The sequence below is a fragment of the Phodopus roborovskii genome, unplaced genomic scaffold (genome assembly GCF_943737965.1).
Source record: "Phodopus roborovskii unplaced genomic scaffold, PHOROB, whole genome shotgun sequence".
NCBI classification, from domain to species: domain Eukaryota; kingdom Metazoa; phylum Chordata; class Mammalia; order Rodentia; family Cricetidae; genus Phodopus; species Phodopus roborovskii.
In genome coordinates, this window is record NW_026126410.1 from 41564283 (window position 1) to 41585966 (window position 21684).

Below are 21684 nucleotides of genomic sequence, written 5' to 3' on the forward strand. Positions count from 1 at the left end.
GAACCCCTACAAATGTGAAAAGTGTGGCAAATGTTTTTCCTGTTCCTCATACAAGCGTGGGAAACCTGGTCTCCTTACTCAACACAAAGTAGTTCATACTGGAGAAGAACCTTACAAATGTGAAGAGTGTGGCAAAATGTATTATTCCTCCCCAGCCCTTAAGAAACATCAAAGAATTCATTCTGGATAGAAGAAACAGAGCATGTGGAAACAGGCAGAGCCTTTGGAAAGGTTGCCCTGAACAAATGAATCCACAGTGGGGAGAAGCTGTGCCCATGCATAGGTGAGGGGTGTAGAGAGTGCTTCACCACAAGTCAACACTGTGTGCCATCAGCTAAGCTCTTACTGGACAGAGTCAGCGCAAAATAGAAGGGGATGACAAGACTTCTAAAGGTTTTTATAATGTAAATATCACAAAAGCATCCACTCTGAGCACCACAGCTGCAAATACAGGGATTGTGTCAAAGTCTTTATTATTCAATCTCAGCTAATTCCCACTTGAGATAAACCTTATACACGCGCTCCCACTTGAGATAAACCTTATACACGCATGTGCGCGTGTACACACACACACACACACACACACACACACACGCACGCACACACGCACGCACGCACATGCACACACATTATGACCAGGCATTTAGCTTTATCTTGCCTATATAAGCATCAGAGTATTCATACCAGTAATGAGCCCTACAAAAGCAAACAATGGGATCAATTCTTTCCTTGTTTTTCATACTGTAAATAAACATCCTCAGAGACTTCAAATAGGAGAGAAACTCTACAGAAATAATATGGTAAATGCTTAAAGAATAATATATGTATTACATTTGTGGCAAAGACTGCAAATGGAGAAATGGAGATGTGCTAGTTAGATTCAGCTGTCACACACACTCAGCCCAACATTATCTAATTAGATACCTATTAGATATTTATTTTCCTATTCAGAAAATGTAGTATAAAATACTGTTGTAAATCCTTGAAATGTATTATGATATCATGTTATCCACAGTGTAATTGCTATGCAGCAAATCTTTTAAATCTTCCAAATCTAAAAATTCTAATCGTAAGATAAATATATGTATTTCTGTGTCAGTTTAATCTCACACAATCAGCAGATATCCAAGTTTGACTAATATCATTGTTTGAATGATAATGCCTCCATGGGCTCTGGTATTTTAATGCTTAGTTCCTGGTTGCTGGTGCCTTGGGTAGCTTTATGAGGTGTGACTTGCTGGAGGAAGTAACTGGGAGTAGGCTTTCAGAGGGAAATATCCTACCATTGCTAGTTTGTTCCTTTGCTTTACGGTTTGCCTTCACCATGCTCCAGTACCATACCTGCTGCTTGCTGCCTGTCATACATCTCTGTGATGGACTCTAATCCCTCTACTGCCATAAGCTCAAGTACACTCATTCTTGCCTCAGTCAGGGTATTTTAAGATTTATTTCTTTTAATTTATGTTGTATGAATATTGTACCCACATGTACATGAATGAACCATGTGTGTACCTGGTACCTGCAGAGGGAAGAAGACAATGTCAGATCCCCTGGAACCAGAATTATGGACAGTTGTAAGTCACCATGTGGGTGCTGGAAATAGAACCTATGTTCTCTGCAAGAATACGTGTCCTTAACTTCTGAGAAGTCTCTACAGCCTTTGGTCATGATATTTTATCACAGCAACAGAAAGGTAACTCATAGAGATTCTTTATGCTTTTTATGTATATCTGGTCATACATTTTATTTCTGGTTAATGGGCTTGTTTGTTTCAGCATTATGTCCTTAAGTATTTATTTCTATTATTATCAATGCTACAATTTCCTTAGCCATTTAACTTCAGAATTTCTGAATTTCACTAAAGTGAATATGACTGTAGAAATGTAGTTTCTTACCTGCCTATAAAATTATAGTAGTCTACATATTAAAGATAAGCATTATAAATTCAAAGGATGTCGTTCAGCTTTCATCTCAACTTTCACTCATCAGATACAAAACTATATAAAGAATGTGGCAAGACCTTTGATTGGAATTCACTCCTTATTCAACACTAGGTAATTCATTCAAGAGAAATCTTACAAGTGTGAAGAATGAATGTAGTTTGACCTTTAGAGCTTGCTCAACACTTTACACCAGAAAAGTCATTCTGGATGGGAAAACAATGTGAAGAATGTGCTAGAGTTTGTTTGTTTTTCTATCCTTCATTACTGGAGAGAACCTTCATTCTGGAGAGAACCCCTACAGGTGTGAAGAATGTGGCAACACATTTTGAATACCCTGAAACCTTAAGCAACATCAAGGAATTCATTCTGGTGAGAAACCCGGACTGCTGAGGGCCACTCCTCATCGTTCCTGTCTTGTACTCACAGCAAGCTTAATGTGAAGACACAAGGTGAGTCTGGTCCCACATCATCTCCAGGGAGCCATCTCCTTTGTCTTCCCTGAGGTGCCACAGAAGCAGGTATACAAAGCCCTCAGCATCTGAGCATGAGCACTTCAGAGACCTTCTCTCTTGCACCGATTCTGCCTTCACAGGAAGATGACATCTCTCTGTAATCTCTGTAATCTTCATGATATACAGACTCACTGCAGGGGTGGGGGTGGGCAATCACTGAAACTGGCTAAGTTTTGGTATGTGTGGGGCTGGAGAATGGCTCAGTCACCAGAGGTTAGGCTCACAACCCAAAACATACATGTTGATATAAGTGAGCATCAGTACTTACATCTCTCCAGTTTGGGGGCTGAGGGTGGGGGATGCAAGCCATTGTCACCCAGGCATTTCCTGCCATAATGAACACTGTCTTCAAATTGTAAGATTAAATAAAACCCTTCCTTACTGGTCTTGTCAGATACTTTATGAAAGCAACGAAAGCTTACAAATAGAAAGTCATGATACCCTGGTATGGTATTGCTGGTTCATAACTCAATGGTTAAAGATTAGAAGCAGAGATTTCAGGAATTCAAGATTTTCACCTACACAGAATTTAAGCTCCACTGGAGCTGCATGAAAGTCTACCTTAAGTACAAAAATTGTCAGGTTCAGGCTGGAGAGAAGGCTCAGCAGTGAAAGGCTAGGCTCACAACCAAAAAAATGGTCAGGTTCTTCCTAGTTAAGATCCATCTGCTATATCATTTAATATTTTCTATGGTAGATTTTCCAGTCTAAATCTACATCAAATGTGACTTAGATCTTGGGAGATATGTCACCTACTTCTGTGTAAACATGAGTAGTATTGCAAAGTGAAAATGTCTGCTGGATAAACGATCACCTCAGAGAGTAGTTGTTGGGGTGATGGAGATGGGTATTATCTGGAGAAGCCACACTCTTGTAAAATGCAAAGCAAATAGTATTTGGTATGTATTTTCATTTTTAAGGGCCAGTAAGAGAACACAGATAATTTCTAGACCTTGCAACTTCTAACTTACACTATCTTCTCCAAACTCAATTCATGTTTACCACTGGGGCTGTATTATTCATTCTTCTGTATCTAATACTATAGAAATATCAGCATTTGTGTTACCAAATAGTTATTAAACTCATGATTGATCATTGCAGGGAAGAAGATGTGTGTTTCTTATGGTGATTTAAAAAAAATCTATGATGTTTTCCCGCCACTGTCTCAGACAAAATATAGCTTCCGTGTGAATTAGTGTTTACCTCGTGAGTATTGACTCTTCCTTCTATAGAGGTTTGTACTTTGGTCTTGGGTATGACCAGTACAGAACTAAATATTCTTAGAAGACTTTGGAGGTCCCAATGGTGGAAATCTAGCTTTATTCTGGTCAGTCCATTTCCCTATTACAATGGGCATATTTCTGATATCTTTCTATTCAAGAAAGAATCATCTGCCCGAGAGGTGAACTTTTAACTTTGTTCTATGGACTTTATTAAATCCCCTGTTTTCCTTGACCCATGAACTGCACTGTATGGATTGCAAGGTTCACAATAAGACACCCAGCACTGTAGCACATGGGGACAGGGTTGTTTGTTGTAGTGGCTGGCGTGTTTATACCCAAGGGCTGCTTCATCCCAGATCCCAGGCAAGGGCTTTACCTCTCAGATGCTCCCTAGACCTTTCTGTGCTCTGAGACAGGCTCTCTATTATTTTGCCCAGGTTTGACTTTGATTTGGAGTCTTTTACAAGCTCCTAGGCAGCCGCGACAACGGGGCAGGGGCGGGACACACAGTCTGGTTTAAAATCATCTTAATGATATAGGGATCATTGATGTATATTTTTGGCTGAGTTATTTTAAAGTAGAATGGAGTCAATGTTAACTTCACACATGGGAGTAAGACTCCATAATAAGTAGACTTTAAGTTTTGAATCGCCACGTACTGGCCAGACGTAAGTTGCAAACCCAACAAACACTATTGTCAAAGGCTCGACTCACACTAACATCTCCCGCAGTGAATCCAGGATTTAAAAACAAAAACAAAAACAAAACAGCGTGGCCATCAGTGACAGGGCTTCTCATTTCCTTCTCCCTCTCTTTGGAAGGGGAAAGAAAAGCAAGAGGCACGCAAACCCCAGCCTGCGTAAACCCCAGCCTGCGTTCCGGGCGCCTAAGCCTCCGCACAGACTTGTGGGAAACGTAGTCTTCCGCCGTCCCGCTGCGCCAGGAGCCATTGTGGCAAGGGCACTTCCGCATTGCGTCTGCACCAGCGCGTCTCCTCGCAAAGTTGGGTGATCCTCGGGTCCCGCTCAGCGCTCGGCTTGCGTCTCCGACATGGAGGTTGGTCCGGGATGCCTCGCACCTCTGCAGGTCGGAGCGACCGAGCGGGGTGGGCGGGCCCTGGCTCGGAGTGAGCGCGGGACGGGAGCACCGACCTAGGCTGGGCCACAGCGCCCGGACGCCCGCTGGGGCCGGGGCTGGGACCCGTGCCGGGGCTGGGGAGGGGGCGTGCGAGTGGCGCTGGAAGCGAACGCTGTGCAAGCAGGGCCGGCCGCCTGGGTCCACCGTGAGCTTCTGTTATAATGGCTGGTTCGGCAGGGGAGGAATTAGTGTGGAAGACCCAGGGTTGCAAAGGCAGGGCGGGTCGGCTAAGAGCCTGCCTGCATCTGGAGGTGCTGGTGGGCGCTCTCATCCGGATGAGCCAAGGCCCGGTTTTATCACTAGCTAGACCCAGGCTTACCCGGAGGTTGTCAGTTTTCTCAGGACCCTGGAGCAAATGGAGGGCTGGCCCCGCCTGCACCTTGTAGTCGGCCCAGTATTGCTAGAGATGATAGAAGTTCACCAAGTTACTAGTTTCCAAGGAGGGAGATTTTTTTTGCGAAAGAGAAAATGTTAATCCAGTTGTTTTTGGAATACACTGTTAATTTAGGAACTGCTACTTTGCATAGAAATCCTTCATGATCACCACTGTGACCTGACCCCTGAGACTGACACTCCCCATGCAGAGCCATAATAATCCCCTAAAGGGAGCGATTCGAGTTTTGCAAAACAAATTACTGATCCTACACTTGTGGAATGAAAAATACCAAAGGATAATAAATAGTACCTCATCCAATTCCACCGGTATTATGGGGTCATTGGCTTGGACTCCTTTTCAGAACTATGGGACGAGTTAATGTGAGGGTTTAAGTTTGTCTAGGGATTGCTAGCAAAGGGTCATAGTGCTTGAGTTTCTCTGGGAAAGAGAAATCTTCCGGGATACACAACCAGTTGTTGACTTTGCTCTCTAATCACTCGCTTTTTTTTTTTTTTTTTTTTTTTTTTCCTGTCGTCGTCCATTGTTTAGTGTCTAATCTCTGAAATTGACTGTCATTGAATGTGGTATCTGGGTTCCATGCTTCTCCCTAAGCAGTTCTTCTGGGAGGGTTTGCCCAAGTATTTGTACTGTCAAAAAGTAAAATATGGATTTGAAGAACTGTGGCTCACTCATGGTCCTGCAACCTTTACACAATAGGTTCCCCGCCCTATTTTTGTGCTGTTTCCTATTTTGTCACACTTTAATAAGACCAAGTGTGTATATTAGAGAAACTGGCTTATGGCATTAAAGTCTACTCAAATAAAGCATGGTATATTTTAGCCAGGCATTGGTGGCACATACCTTTAATCCCAGCACTTGGGAGGGCAAATGGATCCCTGAGTTTGAGACCACCCTGGTTTAGAGAGAGTTCCAGGACAGCCAGGCCTGTCTCAGAAAACTTAAAAAAAAAAAAGAAAGAAAGAAAGAAAGAAAGAAAGAAAGAGACAAGGTACCTTTTAAAAAACAAATTTCATTAAGATTTTCTATTTAACTTAAAGTAATAAATGAATGTGAAGCTCCACAGTGTCCATTCCAAAAGGCTGTATAGAAGTTCACGGAGGTGTAACAGCTTTGGTTCTGGTTAATCAGCGTGTGATGTTTTATATGAAAGGTGTGGTCTTTAAATCATCTTATCTTACATGCCAGAATTCTCTGTGGATTTTGTAACTATAATTTACAGATGCTTCCTAGATAATGTCACTGATCTGTAGGAAGATAACTCTGTTTTCCCTGCCTTGTGCATCAAAGCTGTTTTCTTACTGTGTAAAGGCGGTGCAGAAGCATGCTCATTATAACTTATAAATCCCCCACGCATGCACCTGATTGAAGCATATTCTTTAATGCCATGAACATTCCATCTGCATCTGGAAGGTGGAAGCAGACAATCGGGTACAAGGTTACCCTCTGCTTAGACAGTTTAAGGTCAGCCTAGCCTAAATGAGCCTTGTCACAAATTATTTTACAACAATAACTTATGATTGAACTAAATATGTTGTCATCTGACTTAGTAACAACAACCAGACAGAAATCCATCCAATTGACATTGTCTGATTTTCGTGTGGTTGAGAAGGTCTGTTGACTCAGTTTGACATGAAATTTAATACTTTATAACATACTTTTATTAAAACCATTAAATTTTGGAAATTAGGCACTTGTTTTTATTTACTGTGTGAGGAAAAAACTGTCTCTTTGGTCTTGCTTATTTGCAGAACGTATTCAAAACTTTTGTTATTAATTTTTGTTAGTTTCTGTTGTGACCTCATGGTCCTGAATTCTTCCATGCTGTGCTCCTTTCCATCCGAGCTGAGATTTAGGTAATTTTCCCATTTTCCACTCTGCAGTTGTGACTGATTCGGCCCTGCATGGCTTACATTCCTCTCTCTATGCAGCTTGAATTGCTTGCCCAGTTTACATAACAGGTTCAACTGCATGCTACATGTGTCTTTGTAGTTAGCCAAGACAAAACACCAGCTCTGCTTGTGGACAGTGACAGCCACATCCTCCATGGTCCTTCACACCCAACGAGTAAACTGCTAATGTGGGGATTTCTTCCTCTTCTCAGGAAGGAGTCTGGTCTCCCAGGGTGTACATTCCTGCCCTTTTCCTTACAGGCTCTTGTATATGTATATACTAATGTGTTGTGTAAATGATGATATGGGAGAAAGAGTTACTAAGGAATTGCTCATTTTGGTAACTCATATAGTGACATTGTATTAGACATGTGCTTGGAAAACTCCAGAAGGAAAGCTTTCAGGATAATGATGTCCATTTTCTGATCTATGTGACATATATTGGAAAGAATTTACAGCAGTTATTTGTGTAGATTTGAATAGGAGACAGAAACGTATGCAAGGAATGAAAATGAAAAACACAGATTTTCATCATTGTCTCTTCTGTTTATAAACATTTCTGTCCTTGAGTCCATCCATAGTTGTTTTCAAATGCAGTGACATATTTTGGGTTGAAAAATAAAACTATGTGTCAGATTGACTGGCAGAGTCTTTCAAATACCTGCAATTATTATCTTCTTTCAGGTAGCTACATACAAATAAATAAAATGAATGAGCGTATGAACCCCAACTATTTACAGGATGGACTGCACTTAATATTTCATTAGGAACAAGGAGTAACATTGTACTGAATATTTAAAATTACTGTTACCTTTGCACATTGAACATAGGAACAAATCGTGTACTACTTCGTTAGAAACTAATATGTTGTCTAAATATGCATTCCATGTTTCAAATAAAGACATTAGCTATGGTCTTCCATCCCATTTTCAGTGTTCCAAATAATACACTCTGTCTGTGTATTGCAAAATTAATTAACAAGAATTAATGATACCTATATGCCAGATGCTTGTGGGTCAAAAGCTGGACCAGAGACCTGTGGACTACTTTATCATACTCCTGGTGTGTTTTTAAGGTAGCATGTTCTCTAATACATAGACATACTATGTCCAAAAATTAAATCACTGGTAGCTAGAAGTTAATTGGGAATCCAGCCCTCTCTTTGCATTTAGCTTTGACTTCCCTATAAGCTCCTAGTACTGAAGATTGCTAGGTTTCTATGTCAAAATATCTCTGAGGGACAGACACATAGCACACGCATGTGCGTGCGTGCGCACACATACACACACAACGATATGCAAGAGTTCTTAATGTCTTCTGCACCTCTATTCTGTTGATCTAGGCTTGTGTCTAGGAGCAGCCTCCATTCAAAAGAAGGAAAGTTAAACTTCTGTCTGATAGCGGTCTCAGGGGTAGAGAACAGTGGAGGATGAGTTTCTCATCTCTTGAGAAGATGCTTTCAACAGAGTTTCGTTTTTTTGTTTGTTTGTTTGTTTGTTTTTCCTTAAGAAAGGACTGGATCAGGTGGCATACACCTTTAATACCAGGCCTGGGGAGGTAAAGGCAGGCAGATCTCTGCGAGTTTAAGGCCAGCCTCATCTACATAATGAGTTCCAGGCCATGGAGAACTACATAGTGAGACCTTGTCTCCAAAGGAAAGAAAAGAAAAAGATTTGCTTTTCAATAAACCGGTTATCTTTCATCATTGTGTTTGTGACTTAGGGCTCTCTTGGCCTCCTCATTGCTGGTTCTCTCTGCTGTTTTGAATGACTGTTTCCCCTTGTATAGGTTTCTCGTGGCTGCAGCTCCCCAAAAAGGGGACAACCTTTTTGTTTTGTGGCCTTCTCAGTTCTCCTGGTCTCTTAGGGAGCAGCAAAGAAGCTTTGTTTATGTATTCATGCAGTTCTTTTTCCATCCATCATGTGTGAGGTATCTGTCATCCCTCAGCATCCCCTGCTTTTGTTTCTGCTGAGATAACTTAGTGAGGACTTTACAGAAGCGCCTTCTGGGTGAGGAAGCCACCGTTCCCCTTTCCTGACAGAATGCTTTCTTACACTCACAGAGATCTGCTTGCCTCTGCCTCTCCAGTGCTGGCATTAAAGGTGTCCATCACCACACCTGGGCATTTTAAATTTAAAAATTAAGCATTTGCTAGGTGGTGACACACGCCTTTAATCCCAGCACTTGGGAGGCAGAGGCAGGAGGATCTCTGTGAGTTCAAAACAGAAGTAGTTCCAGGATGGCTAGGGCTGTTACATATCAAAACCCAGTCTCAAAAACAACAACAACAAAGAAAACTTAAGTGTTTGAGGACATGGCCAGTCTAAAACTTATATAGTTACAAAATACCCCCTTTAACATGCAAATCTCTGATTTTCTATTATTTAGCCATAGAAAGAAAAAATAATTTACAGCTGTACATTTGAAAACTTCATGCAAAGATGAAATGGAATACAACACTAAAATGTAAAAAAAAAAAATTAAAAATAAGGGAAAATAGTAATTAGAATAACAAATTATAACTCTTGAATTTAGCATATTAAGCTAATATCATAATAAGTTCAACAGCAGCTTATGAATATGGTAAATAAATGAATACATGTTTGATAAAGATAAACACAAAGTAGGAAAGGGAAAAATGAAAGATGTTAGTGATATCTAATTATTTTAAATATTAACAAAGTGTTATTGTTATACTTCCTAAGAATGTATTCATGAGCATAGGATGCCTATTGGTATCTATGTTATTGATTTTAATTAATATAACCTATTATTCATTTGTCTTTGTCTCAGGAAATGCTCTCCTTCAGGGACGTGGCCATTGATTTCTCTGCAGAGGAGTGGGAATGCCTAGGCCCCTCCCAGTGGAATCTGTACAGGGATGTGATGCTGGAGAATTACAGCAACCTTGTGTTCCTGGGTGAGGATTGTCTATAGTAAATTCTATTTTTGTGTCTGTATGAGTGTTTTTTGGGTTTTTTTGTTTGTTTGTTTGTTTGTTTTTTGAGCCAGGGTCTCTCTCTGTAGTCCTGGCATCCTGGAGCTCTGTGAGTACCAGACTGGCCTCTAACTCAGAGATTCCCCCACTGGTATAAATGCCAGTGGTTCATATTGAATTCTTAATTCATGGTCAACATTAAATTCCTTTTATAAAACATCTTGATTGACATGTAAAATAAGATTGTTTCTAATTTAAATGTAAAAAGTCATTAAAAAAAATCTCAAGTTAGCTTGTACTTTCCAACAATGAGGGTCATGGACCTGCATCTAAGGAAGAATTAGGGAGATTATTAATGTAACTAAGACAATTTATTTTTTTATTTCTTCTTGTTTTTTAACTTGACTGTGTCCTAAAGTATCCTTTACTCTAGTGGTGATGATAGAAATTCATAAACATGAGGCAGACCCTCAAGTTTTAATTTTTTTTTTCAAATGAAGGAAATGAAGCTGAGTATATCCTTTGTTTTCCCTAAAGCACAGTCCTGGAATAAACATGTTATTTCCCAGGTGAATAACACACAAACCATATTTTCTTTTCTCAAACAGGTCTTGCTTTCTCTAAGCCATACCTGGTCACGTTTTTAGAGCAAAGACAAGAGCCTTCAGATGTGAAGAGACAAGATGCTGCCACCATGCACCCAGGTGTGTAGGAGTGAGGGGACAGAGGACAGAGTAGGCTTTCCAACAGAAAGCCAGGCTTCACTGTGTGCACTGAGATGTTACGTTGTAATGGAAATCAATTTTTAGGTGTCTCCATCCATCCATCCATCCATCCATCCATCCATCCATCCATCCATCCACCATATGATACTCCAAGTGTCTACACTTGGTTGCTGAGAGTCTGCATTGCAACAGACATTAAACTGTTTCCTACACCTATGAAATTTTTACATGTTTAAAGACATGAAGCCATTAGAAAACAGTATAATCACAAATAAATTTCTTTCACATCACTTACATGTATGGTAATTTAAATCTTTATAATTGCTATGAATGATTGTAATGTATTCTCTTTGTGAATACATTGTGGGTATTTTTTCAAAGATTACAACCTTACATGTCTAGAATAATGTTTTTAAAAGCTTATCAGTTGTTTTTCAGAATTTAATAGACTTAAGGTTCTTTTTATTATTTTACTACTTTATTTTCTGTATTATTGAAGTCTGGATTGTTGAAAATCATTTGTTTACATGTAAATTATATGTTTTTTGTGGATACAGTGTACAATACTAAACACTTTAGGACAGTGTAAGATTAAAAAGAAAATCAGTGAGCTTTGTTTCTGTGAGCATCAGAACTGTGTGTTTGCACATGACTCTCATGTTTTTGTGCCTTCTACATCATCTCTTCACTGGTTATTATAAGATTGTGTTACCTTGTAAATGAATATTCTTAGAAACTGGGCTAATTTTGCCAATTAGCCTTTGACTGATATGTGCATCTAGCAGGTTCTATCATTATAGGTAAACTTGAGGATTTTTTTTTCTTTTCATAATTTGATTCTTTCAGATACTTATTTTCTTGTGAAAAATACAACATATAGCTTCCTGACTGAACGCCCTGAAATTTCATACTTAGTATTATGGAGAATCGCAGTATGTATTTTGTGCCTTCCAAATTAAAACTATATTTAGGATATAAGTTATGTATTTCTACATTCTTCCAACCTTAGATAATCACTGTTATTGTAATGTTTTCCACATTTAGCTATTTATATTTGTCATCTATGTCTGGTCATATAATTTATATATTTTTAATGGGCTCATTCTGTTAACATAATACCCTTAAGAGTTTCCATTATTATTGACAGTACATCTTTCCTATTTAACTGTTAATAGTATTCAATGATTTTTGTATTCTATTTGGTCTTCCTCTTATTTCAGTGGGAATATATATTGTTTCCATTACTGCAGTTTCTAACTTACAGTGCAATGGAAATTTGTAATTTCTCATTTACCTATAAAAATGTAAATAAAGGTCTCTATATTAAAGGTAAGCATTGTAAATATAAGAATGTTACTCAGTTTTTATTCATATCTCAACTTTTACTCACCAGATATAAAACCATATAAATGTAAGGAATGTGGCAAAGCCTGTGATTGGAACTCACTCCCTGAAAACCAGAGAATTCATCCAGAAGAGAAAGCCTACATGTGTGAAGAATGTGGTAAGACTTCTGTTCCTTGTTCAGTACTTTCTGAACAGCAGATAATTGATACAAGAGAGAAAGCCTTCAAGTGTGAAGAATGTGGCCAAGTCATTTGCACTTGCTCAGGGCATTCTAGCTACCAGAAAATTTGCATTGGAGAGAACCCATACAAGTGTGAAGAATGTGGAAAAGTGTTTTCCACTCATTCATGTCTTACTCAGCACGAGGTAGAACACACTGAACAGAAATTCTATAGCTGCGAAGAATGTGGGAAACTGTTTCATTGTCCTTCTCACCTCACAGAACATCAAAGTGTTCATTCCCAAGAAAATTCCTTTAAGATTGAAGTATGTAGTGAGGTCTTTTGTTCTCCTGTAGAACTTTCTCAAGACCAAACATTTTGTACTGAAGAGAAGCCCTACAAGTATGAAGAATGTGTTAAGGCCTTCAGTGCATGCTCAGTGCTTTCTGAACACCCAGGAGTTCATCCAGGAGATGAAGCCTACAAGTGTGAAGAGTGTGGCAATGCCTTTTGTGCTCTCCATTCAGTATCTAAACACCTGAAGATTCATTGTGAAGTGAAATCCTATAAGTGTGAAGAGTGTGGGAAAGCCTTTCCTAGTCATCTTTCTCTGATTCAGCACAAGATAGGTCATACTAGAGAGAAACCTTACCAATGTGAGGAATGTGGCAAAATGTTTTACTGTTCTTCAAACCTTAAGCAACATCAAATAACTCATTCTCAAGAGAAACCCTACAAGTGCGAAGTATGTGGCAAGGTCTTTAGAACTTGCTGGCAACTTTCTAAACACCTGAGAATCCACTCTGGAGAGAAACCATACAAGTGTGAAGAATGTGGCAAAGCCTTTTATACTCTCTCATACCTTACACAGCACAAGTTAGGTCACACCGGGGAGAAACCTTACAAATGTGAGGAGTGTGGCAAAACCTTTTACTATCCTTCAGTCCTTAAGGAACACCTAGCAATCCATTCTGGACAGAAACCATACAGGTGTGAAGAATGTGGCAAGGACTTCTGCACTCGCTCAGGACGTTCCAGACACCAGCGAATTCATACTGGAGAGAAACCTTACAAGTGTGAGCAATGTGGGAAGGCCTTCTCTACTCATTCATACCTTTCTCATCACAAGATAGTTCACACTGGCCATAAACCCTACAAGTGTGAGGAATGTGGCAAAAAGTTTTACTACCCTTCTCGCCTTAAGGAGCATCAAAGGATTCATTCTCAAGAGAATCCCTACAAGTGTGAAATATGTGGCAAAGCCTTTTATACTCACTCATACTTTACTCAGCACAAGTTAGGTCACACCGGGGAGAAACCTTACAAATGTGAGGAGTGTGGCAAAACCTTTTACTATCCTTCAATCCTTAGGGAACACCTAGCAATCCATTCTGGAAAGAAACCATACAGGTGTGAAGAATGTGGCAAGGACTTCTGCACTCGCTCAGGACGTTCCAGACACCAAAGAATTCATACTGGAGAGAAGCCCCACAAGTGTGAAGAGTGTGGGAAAGTTTTCTCTACTCATTCATACCTTTCTCAGCACAAGGTAGTTCACTCTGGAGAGAAACCCTACAAGTGTGAAGAATGTGGCAAAAAGTTTTACTACCCTTCTCGCCTTAAGGAGCATCAAAGGGTTCATTCTCAAGAGAATCCCTACAAGTGTGAAATATGTGGCAATGTCTTTTGTACTCCCAAAGGGCTTTCTAAACACCAGAGATTTCATACTGGAGAGAAACCTTACAAGTGTGAAGAATGTGGAAAAATGTTTTACTACCCTTCTCGCCTTAAGGAACATCAAAGGATTCATTCCCAAGAGAATCCCTACAAGTGTGAAATATGTGGCAAAGCCTTTTATACTCACTCATACCTTACACAGCACAAGTTAGGTCACACCGGGGAGAAACCTTACAAATGTGAGGAGTGTGGCAAAACCTTTTACTATCCTTCAATTCTTAAGGAACACCTAGCAGTTCATTCTGGAAAGAAACCGTACAGGTGTGAAGAATGTGGCAAGGACTTCTGCACTCGCTCAGGACGTTCCAGACACCAGCGAATTCATACTGGAGAGAAACCTTACAAGTGTGAGCAATGTGGGAAGGCCTTCTCTACTCATTCATACCTTTCTCAGCACAAGGTAGTTCACTCTGGAGAGAAACCCTACAAGTGTGAGGAATGTGGCAAAATGTTTTACTACCCTTCTCGCCTTAAGGAACATCAAAGGGTTCATTCTCAAGAGAGTCCTTACAAGTGTGAAGTGTGTGGCAAAGTCTTTAGCGCTCACTTAGAACTTGCTGCACATCTGAGTATTCATTCTGGATAAAACCCTGCAGGTGTGAAGGATATGGAAAAGGCTTTAACTTATCCATCCTTACCTTGGGACAAATTCTTGGAGAGGAATCTTACTCATGTGAGGAATGTAGCAAAATGTGTTATGTTCTCCAAACCTTAAGGAACACCAGCTAACTCTTGCTGGAGGGAAATCACAAGTGTGAGGACTGGAGGAAAGTCTTTTGTACTCAGAATTTTCTGAAAAAGTCCACAAATATGGAAAAACTTCTGCTAAACTTTTTAACCTTACCCAGCACAAGCCTATTCATGGGAAAATGCTGGAAAAGTTTTTACTCTTCAATCCTTAAAAGATCACAGAGTTCATTTGCAAGAGAGACCCTGTAAGTATGAGGGTTATCAAAGCCTTTACATATCTTCAGGCCTTTTCAAACTCAAATGAATCTATCGCAGAGAGAAGTCAAACCCTTGTGAACAATGTGGCAAGGGCTTTAATAATCAACACTTTCTAGCCTCCAAAAATATTTATACTGGGGAGAAACACTACAAATGTGAACGAATTGATAAGGCTTTTAAAGGCTCTTCATCTGTTAGCACAAAGGTATTGGTACTGAAAAGAAACCTTACAATGGTAAAGAATATTATGAAGGTTTCGTTTATCATTCCGCCCTTGCTTAACATCAGAGAATTCACACTTGGGATGATCTCAACAAATGTGCAGAATATAGCCAGGTGATTAGCTATAATTTGTCATTGCATAAGCATGAAAGAGTACTCTAGAAAGGCAAAGTATGTGGCAATGTCTTTAGCAGTTTTTCATACTTTAAATGTCCTCAGAGACTTCATACTGGAAAGAATCTACACATAAATATAATGTGTCACACACTTTAATATTTCAAATCTCAGTCGACACCAAAGATTTCCATAAGCGTCATTATTCAACTTCACACCTCTGCATTTTCTAGGGGAATCTCAGCTGTGTGGTTACCTAGATCTGAGTGGCTTAGGGATGTGTCTATGGAATGTTGGATGGATACTGACTTATGCCCAGTCCCACCCCTGGGCAGGTGGTCCTCAGTAAATGAGAATTCTGACCAAGCAGAAATCCAAGGGAGCAAGCCAGTAAGCAGAATTCCTCAGTGGCTTCTACTTTACTTTTTGCCTCAAGGTTTCTCCCTTTGGCTGAATTGGCTGATTAATTCCTAAACTGGAATAAACCCTTTCCTCTCCTAAGTTATGTTTTAGTCATGGCATTTATCACAGCAACAGGCATCAAAGTCAGACAACAATGGACATGGAAGGCTTTTCAGTTTCTTTATACCTTGATTATAATCAGAGTTTATACTGGGGAGAATGTCACAATGTCTTCTAGAGTGGAGAATCAGACCCCTAGCATCAGCTAAGAACATCTGAGACCTATAGCAGAGACTTTCCTTTGCTGTAATCTACAAACCTATTCTTTTAGACAATGTTTTCAAGGTATATCAGTTGATTGTTCTAACTATAAATGTTTCCAGAAATTGTTACCATGTTGTCAGACTATACTTGGGTAACCTGAATCTAGATTCCTGAGCCATGATCTATATGGCGATTTCTCCCTTGGGGTCCCCCAATTGTGTAAGTAACCCTTTCCCTTTGGTCTGTAAAAGAAACCCAATAAATTCACTTTTCTCATCAACTTGGGCTGTCGTGAAATACTAGGATGGTTTGTTGTTGGGTCCTTTTGTAGTGACCAGGTATTTGTGTCTAGAGATAGCTAACAATACATGTCATTCATATATGGCTCCAAAATAAACAATGTCTCATTCCCTTTCAGGTGAGAACTGTGGTTTTTGTATAACAACACAATCCCTGTTTTCGTGGAAATAGAACCGGATTGAAGCAGGGATACAAGCCACACATACTCATTCAGCAGATAGGGTGATTTGGTTACTGGCTACTTCTTCAAGTATTAATTATGGAAGTTTCAGACACATACACACACACACACACACACACACACACAGAGGCATATAAAAATTGAGTTTACTTGGAGACAGTATAGAAATTTTCATAGCAACATGATTTACATTTGTTCTTTAATTTTTTTTTTTTTTTTTGAGCTATTGTCTGCCTTTATGGAGAAAATAGATAATCACCATCTATGTCACCTCATTCTGATGCCAGCTGACATTTTCTATCTTAGGTCATTTTAAAAACGGTTTTCTCGTGTTGTAATTGTTACAGGAAAGAGTTACATTCAGTTTTACAGGAGAATCTTGACAGACTGACTCCCTGAAGTTATCAGAAAAACTGTACTGAAGACACACCAGTACTCTTTGAAAAGAGGCAACACTAAGAAGCATCCTAACCACAGTACAAGGTCTAGTACAGGAGAGTTAATTTGTCCTTATTGACCCACCAATTACAAAGTTCTTTATTGAGGTCTAGATGACTCACTGGTTAAAATAACTTGCCTCTCATACAGGGAACCCATGTTTGGTTTATAGCACCCATATGTCTGCTCACAGCTATCAACACCAGTTGCAATGGATATGACTCCCTCTCCCTCTTCTGGGCACTGCATACATACAGCACATTGACATCTTCCCTTCCCTGAAGTTACATCAACATGGGCCTCTGTGGCTTTCAAGTTTAATGATTGGTAAAAGTAACTGAACTACCTATGTATGACAAGAAAAGAAAGGGAGGTTTGGAAGAAAGGTCACTGTTCAGAATTCCTCTCTAGTATTCATGGAGAAGACAAGTGGAAGATGTAGGGTTAGCCCCACCTCATCTAATCTATAGTATCTTAACCATGTACTCTTCCCATCCCTTCTCAGATTTCTCCACTGGGACTACCTTCCCTTCTCTCTCCCAACTCAGTAAGTTGTTAAAGAGTACTGAGTCCATTGCCTGTGGCCTGTGTATGGAGTTTCATGGCACAAATGACTGCAGTATGGGAAGCTTCTCAGGCTAACACTATGTTCCCTGCACCCACCAATTGCCAGCAATTCCACAGCTGAGCTTAGTAATTCACAAGCCCCTCATTGGTCCATGCAGTCTGGCTGTCCTTGTCTTGTACAGGTGTTGGGAATGTAGTTACAACTGCTGTGAGCTAATTTCTTCAGTGACCTTGTTATTTTTAGTAGATACTGTTTTGCTGAAGACATCTAATAGCTCTGGCTCTTCGAGGCTTTCCAACCCCTCTTCACTTACCCATTCTCATAACAAGAAATTTCTGCTAGATAGCTCATAGACCCTAAGAGAAAACCAACTACTATTATTGTGTTAAGTGGACATAGTATTAAACCAACTCCTAATAACTGACAATTATGTCCGAGGGTTAAGACATTTCATCCATCATCAGTGAAATTTCTGGTTGCGGTAGATCATGATCAGCACAGATCCCCAATGGCCAACATGCAGAGAGAATAAGTGACTCTAATTTCCACTACTAAATTGAACATTTATGCCCCACCCTCTCCTCTAAAGGTTTAGGAATTATTGTGGTGGAGGGGATAGGAAGAGTGTGAGAGTCAGAGTCAGTGAATGACAATGCAGCCATGTCTTTTGGGCACACAGAACAGCTACACATACAAACTCACAGGGGTTTTGATGCCATGCCAAGACTGCCACAGTAAACCAAACTAAATTCAAGCACAGGGCAGTTGGCCACAAAGTTCCACCACTAGCCAAGGTCCTCCGGGAAATTCCTAACTCCTGAGTGGGTGCTAGAGGGAGAAATAACTTAAGTCGGAAGATTAAATGTAGCCAAGAATGCATGAGGAACAAATAACAACTCTACAATACAAGTGAAATGTTATATAAGCAGTTTGGCTAACAGATTATAGCATAAAATAGGACCAGTCTCGTTGCTGGCCTTGGTCCCCAGCTGTTGATGCAGACCATCTAAACATCTCACTCATGAGGACATGGATATGACATTTCTGCTCTGAGCCAGTCTTCCCTTTCTGCTTCAGCTGCACTCAGTGTTAAAGCTTTGCCTCTCTCTTGACCTTAGGAGCAGCTCCTTCTCGATATTGGTTTGGGGCTTATTATCAATACAGACTGTTGTTCTTTTGCTGCGCAGCTAATGCCTAAGAAACACAAACACGAGACTCAGCGCCCACGTGGAGTTTATTGAGAGAGGGGAGAGAAAGAGGGGGTAGCTGGTGGCCAACCGAAAGCAGGAGAGGGGGGGGGGGGACCAGAGAGAGAGCAGAGGCAGAGAGAGGCAGAGAGCAGAGGCAAAGAGAGAAGCACTTGGCGCGCTTGCTTTAAAAGAGGCTTGCGCATGTGTAACTGAGTCCTCTGGCCACCAGGTAAAGCTGACATAGCGATGACACAGCCATGAGTGTCCCGCCCATCGTTGGGGCGGGGGTCAGCTGGCTGCTAGTTCCTAACACAGACTCTACCTGTATTTTTTAATTAATTTTTATTTAATTTAAAAACAACCTTATTTTACATACCAATCCCAGTTCCCTCCCCCTTCTGTCTTCCCATTCTCCCCCCATCAACCCACCATCCACTCCTCAGGGAGTGTGAGGGGATCATCAGAGTGTCACATCATTTGGTGTAGAGCCTAGGCCCTCCCCAATATGTCTAGGCTGAGAGAGTATCTCTCCATAGGGATAAATACTGGTTCCACTGGCAGAGGCCCCATAGACTGCCCAGGCCTCCCAACTGACACCCAAGTTCAGGGGGCCTGGTTCAGTCTTGTGGTGGTTCCGCAGCTGTCAGACTAGGGTCTGTGAGCTCCCTCCTGCTCAGGTCATCTGTTTCTGTGGATTTCCCCTTTGCTCATCACTCCTCCCTCTCTACAACTGGATTCCAGGTGTTCAGCTCAGTGTTTAGCTATGGGTGTCTGCTTCCATCAGCTACTGGATGAAGGCTCTAGGTTGGTATTTAAGGTAGTCATCAATGTCATTATCGGGAAAAGGCATTTAAAGGTAGCCTCTCCACTATTGCTTAGATCCTTAGTTGGGATATCGTTGTGGATCCCAGGGCAGTTCCAGGGTGCTCTGCTTTAAAGGAACTGGACACAGTAAATATTTGACAAATCCTTGTGAGAAAACTAACTACAAACCAGTTCTTTTTAAGGGACGATAGAATCTGACATCAGAATTTAAAAAAAAAAAAATTGATAATGATAGTCACGAGAGTGCTACAGGTCCATAAACACAGGAGAGTAGGGATTTTCTGGAAAAGTTTGAAAGGGTGCCAGCCCTTCTAAATCAAGAGGTTAAAGTAAGAGAATGCAGCAGAAGACTGAGCAACCATGGGAGTCGAAAGAGTCACCCAGGGTCCAATATCAGTACTTAGGGTTAGGGAAAATTAACAAAGAAATGGAACATTTCTGAAATAGGCTGTTACAGCTTGGAGAAGTCACTTTGTTATGCAATACATATGTAACCCTGCGTTGCTCATAGGTTACCTCTTCTTTGTGATGAGAAAATGAATAGATTGTCTTTACATTGAACAAAAACTGCCACAATGATAAAGGGGTATAAGTTTAGTCACTGCACCAACTCTCAAAATGATTTATAGTGTTAAAATAAGTAAACTAAAAGGGGTTGGCCAAGAAATTATTTATATTAGGAAAAGGGAGAAACAATCTTGATACTAAACATTGCATTATAACAGCATGAACAAAATGCAAAAAACACAAAGTCAAATGAAGATTGAAAACAAAATATCGAGGCACAGTGGACAGCTCAGTGGGAAAAGATGCTAGCCACACAAGCTGTAAAGCATAGGTTTGAACAAGGGACAGCACAGAAATGCGGGAGGAAATAATTGACTCCACAAAGGTGTTCTTAGTCTTCCACGTGCACATTGTTGCACAGCTATTCCCACATACAACCACGGCTGCCGACAAATAACATTTTTAAAAATAAAAACAAAATGTCCTAAAATTAGGAAGGAATTGTAAGCATCTTACACTTGACTGGTTTCAGGAAAGATATGCTCAAACCTTGGAATGGGAAGTGAACAGTTAGTCCTTAAATGAAATGTGCTCAGTGGGCTTTGGGTTGGACTTTGTAGAATTCTGCACATTTCTGTCCATTGGGAACAAGTAAAGGCCATTTCTACATTGAGGTATTGTAACAAATAAACGGTGTGATGTGACCACCCCTGCTGTAAGGTGACTTTCAAACTAAATAGCTGTTCACTTGATGAGAACTAGAATCACAGAGGAGACATGTTTCTGGGGATGACTAGACAGTTTTTAAAGTCAGTTACTGAGTCAAGAAGACTGTAAATGTGGCTGGCACTGTGCTAGTTAGTGTTTTCACAGCTTGATAGGAACTGTCATCTAGAAAGGGAAACTGTTATGGGATGTTTGTACACTGGGTGAAGGCATACTCAAAATCTTAGGCAATTAATGGAATGATTAGCTCCAAACAAGGAAACCTAGTTCTCCATAATGAGGCAACAGGAAATGTCCCCTAGACCACATCCATGAAAGCCTATCTTGTGAAAGTGAAAACCCATCTGAAAGGTGAAAGTCCAGTGTGGGAGTAACATGTAAGGAGTTCCTTTTTTAAAACCACTCTTTTGGGGAAAGTTTCATCAAGGTCGTCAAAGAAAACAGGGACTTTGGTCTAGGGATCAGGCAACATCCAAAGATAGATGGCAGCAATGTCCATGTGCTGTTGCTTTGTAAACCCTTAAGAAGCAACTCCAGGGGAGCCATTGAGCTTTAAACCATTATTACATCAACCCTGCTTGACCAGGAAATTCATGGGATGCTCAGTGACTCTCCCAAACAGTTCTTGTATGGCCACTGCATACAACAGTTGAAGGTGACCAGTAAGTTGAATTGGAACCCCACTGTGTTGAAGATGCCAGAACCATAGGCTATCCACTATAACCTGTATGTAAGAAGAGGAGCTGACCCAAGAGAGGGGACATCTGTGCTTCAAGCAGCAGCAATGTGAAGTTAGCATGAGTCAGGTCCTTTGGAGTCACGATTATTCTATCAGGAACCTCAGATGCTATACAAGTGAAGGTATAGGATTTGCCCTAGAGGGTCCTATCTGCCCTTGCCCCATGGCTATGGACAGTGGGCACATTACCACTGTGCCATTGTGTATTAAAGCTGTAATCTTGTAAACACTGTGGAATAAGCAGTTGTTCG

The 21684-nt window shown here is 40.5% G+C and overlaps 1 protein-coding gene across 2 annotated transcripts; it reads left to right on the top strand.

Moving 5' to 3' along the window:
- Positions 1–4610: 4610 nt before the first annotated feature.
- Positions 4611–16239, top strand: LOC127220695 (zinc finger protein 493). 2 transcript variants are annotated; one of them, XM_051182620.1, is made up of 5 exons: positions 4611–4734; positions 9895–10021; positions 10648–10743; positions 12158–14011; positions 14432–16239. In XM_051182620.1, exons 1-5 carry the CDS (start codon positions 4729–4731, stop codon positions 14593–14595), a joined length of 2247 nt encoding a protein of 748 aa, XP_051038577.1. In that variant the 5' UTR covers positions 4611–4728; the 3' UTR covers positions 14596–16239. The 2 variants fall into 2 exon arrangements, with proteins under 2 accessions (XP_051038577.1, XP_051038576.1); XM_051182619.1 differs by having other exon boundaries at positions 12158–16239.
- Positions 16240–21684: the final 5445 nt, after the last annotated feature.

Bases quoted from the DNA above. Each gene is read 5' to 3' on its own strand.
- LOC127220695 (XM_051182619.1), top strand. The intron at 10,022-10,647 runs GTGAGGATTGTC...TTTCTCAAACAG, and splicing joins CAGCAACCTTGTGTTCCTGG to GTCTTGCTTTCTCTAAGCCA. The intron at 10,744-12,157 runs GTGTGTAGGAGT...TTTACTCACCAG, and splicing joins TGCTGCCACCATGCACCCAG to ATATAAAACCATATAAATGT.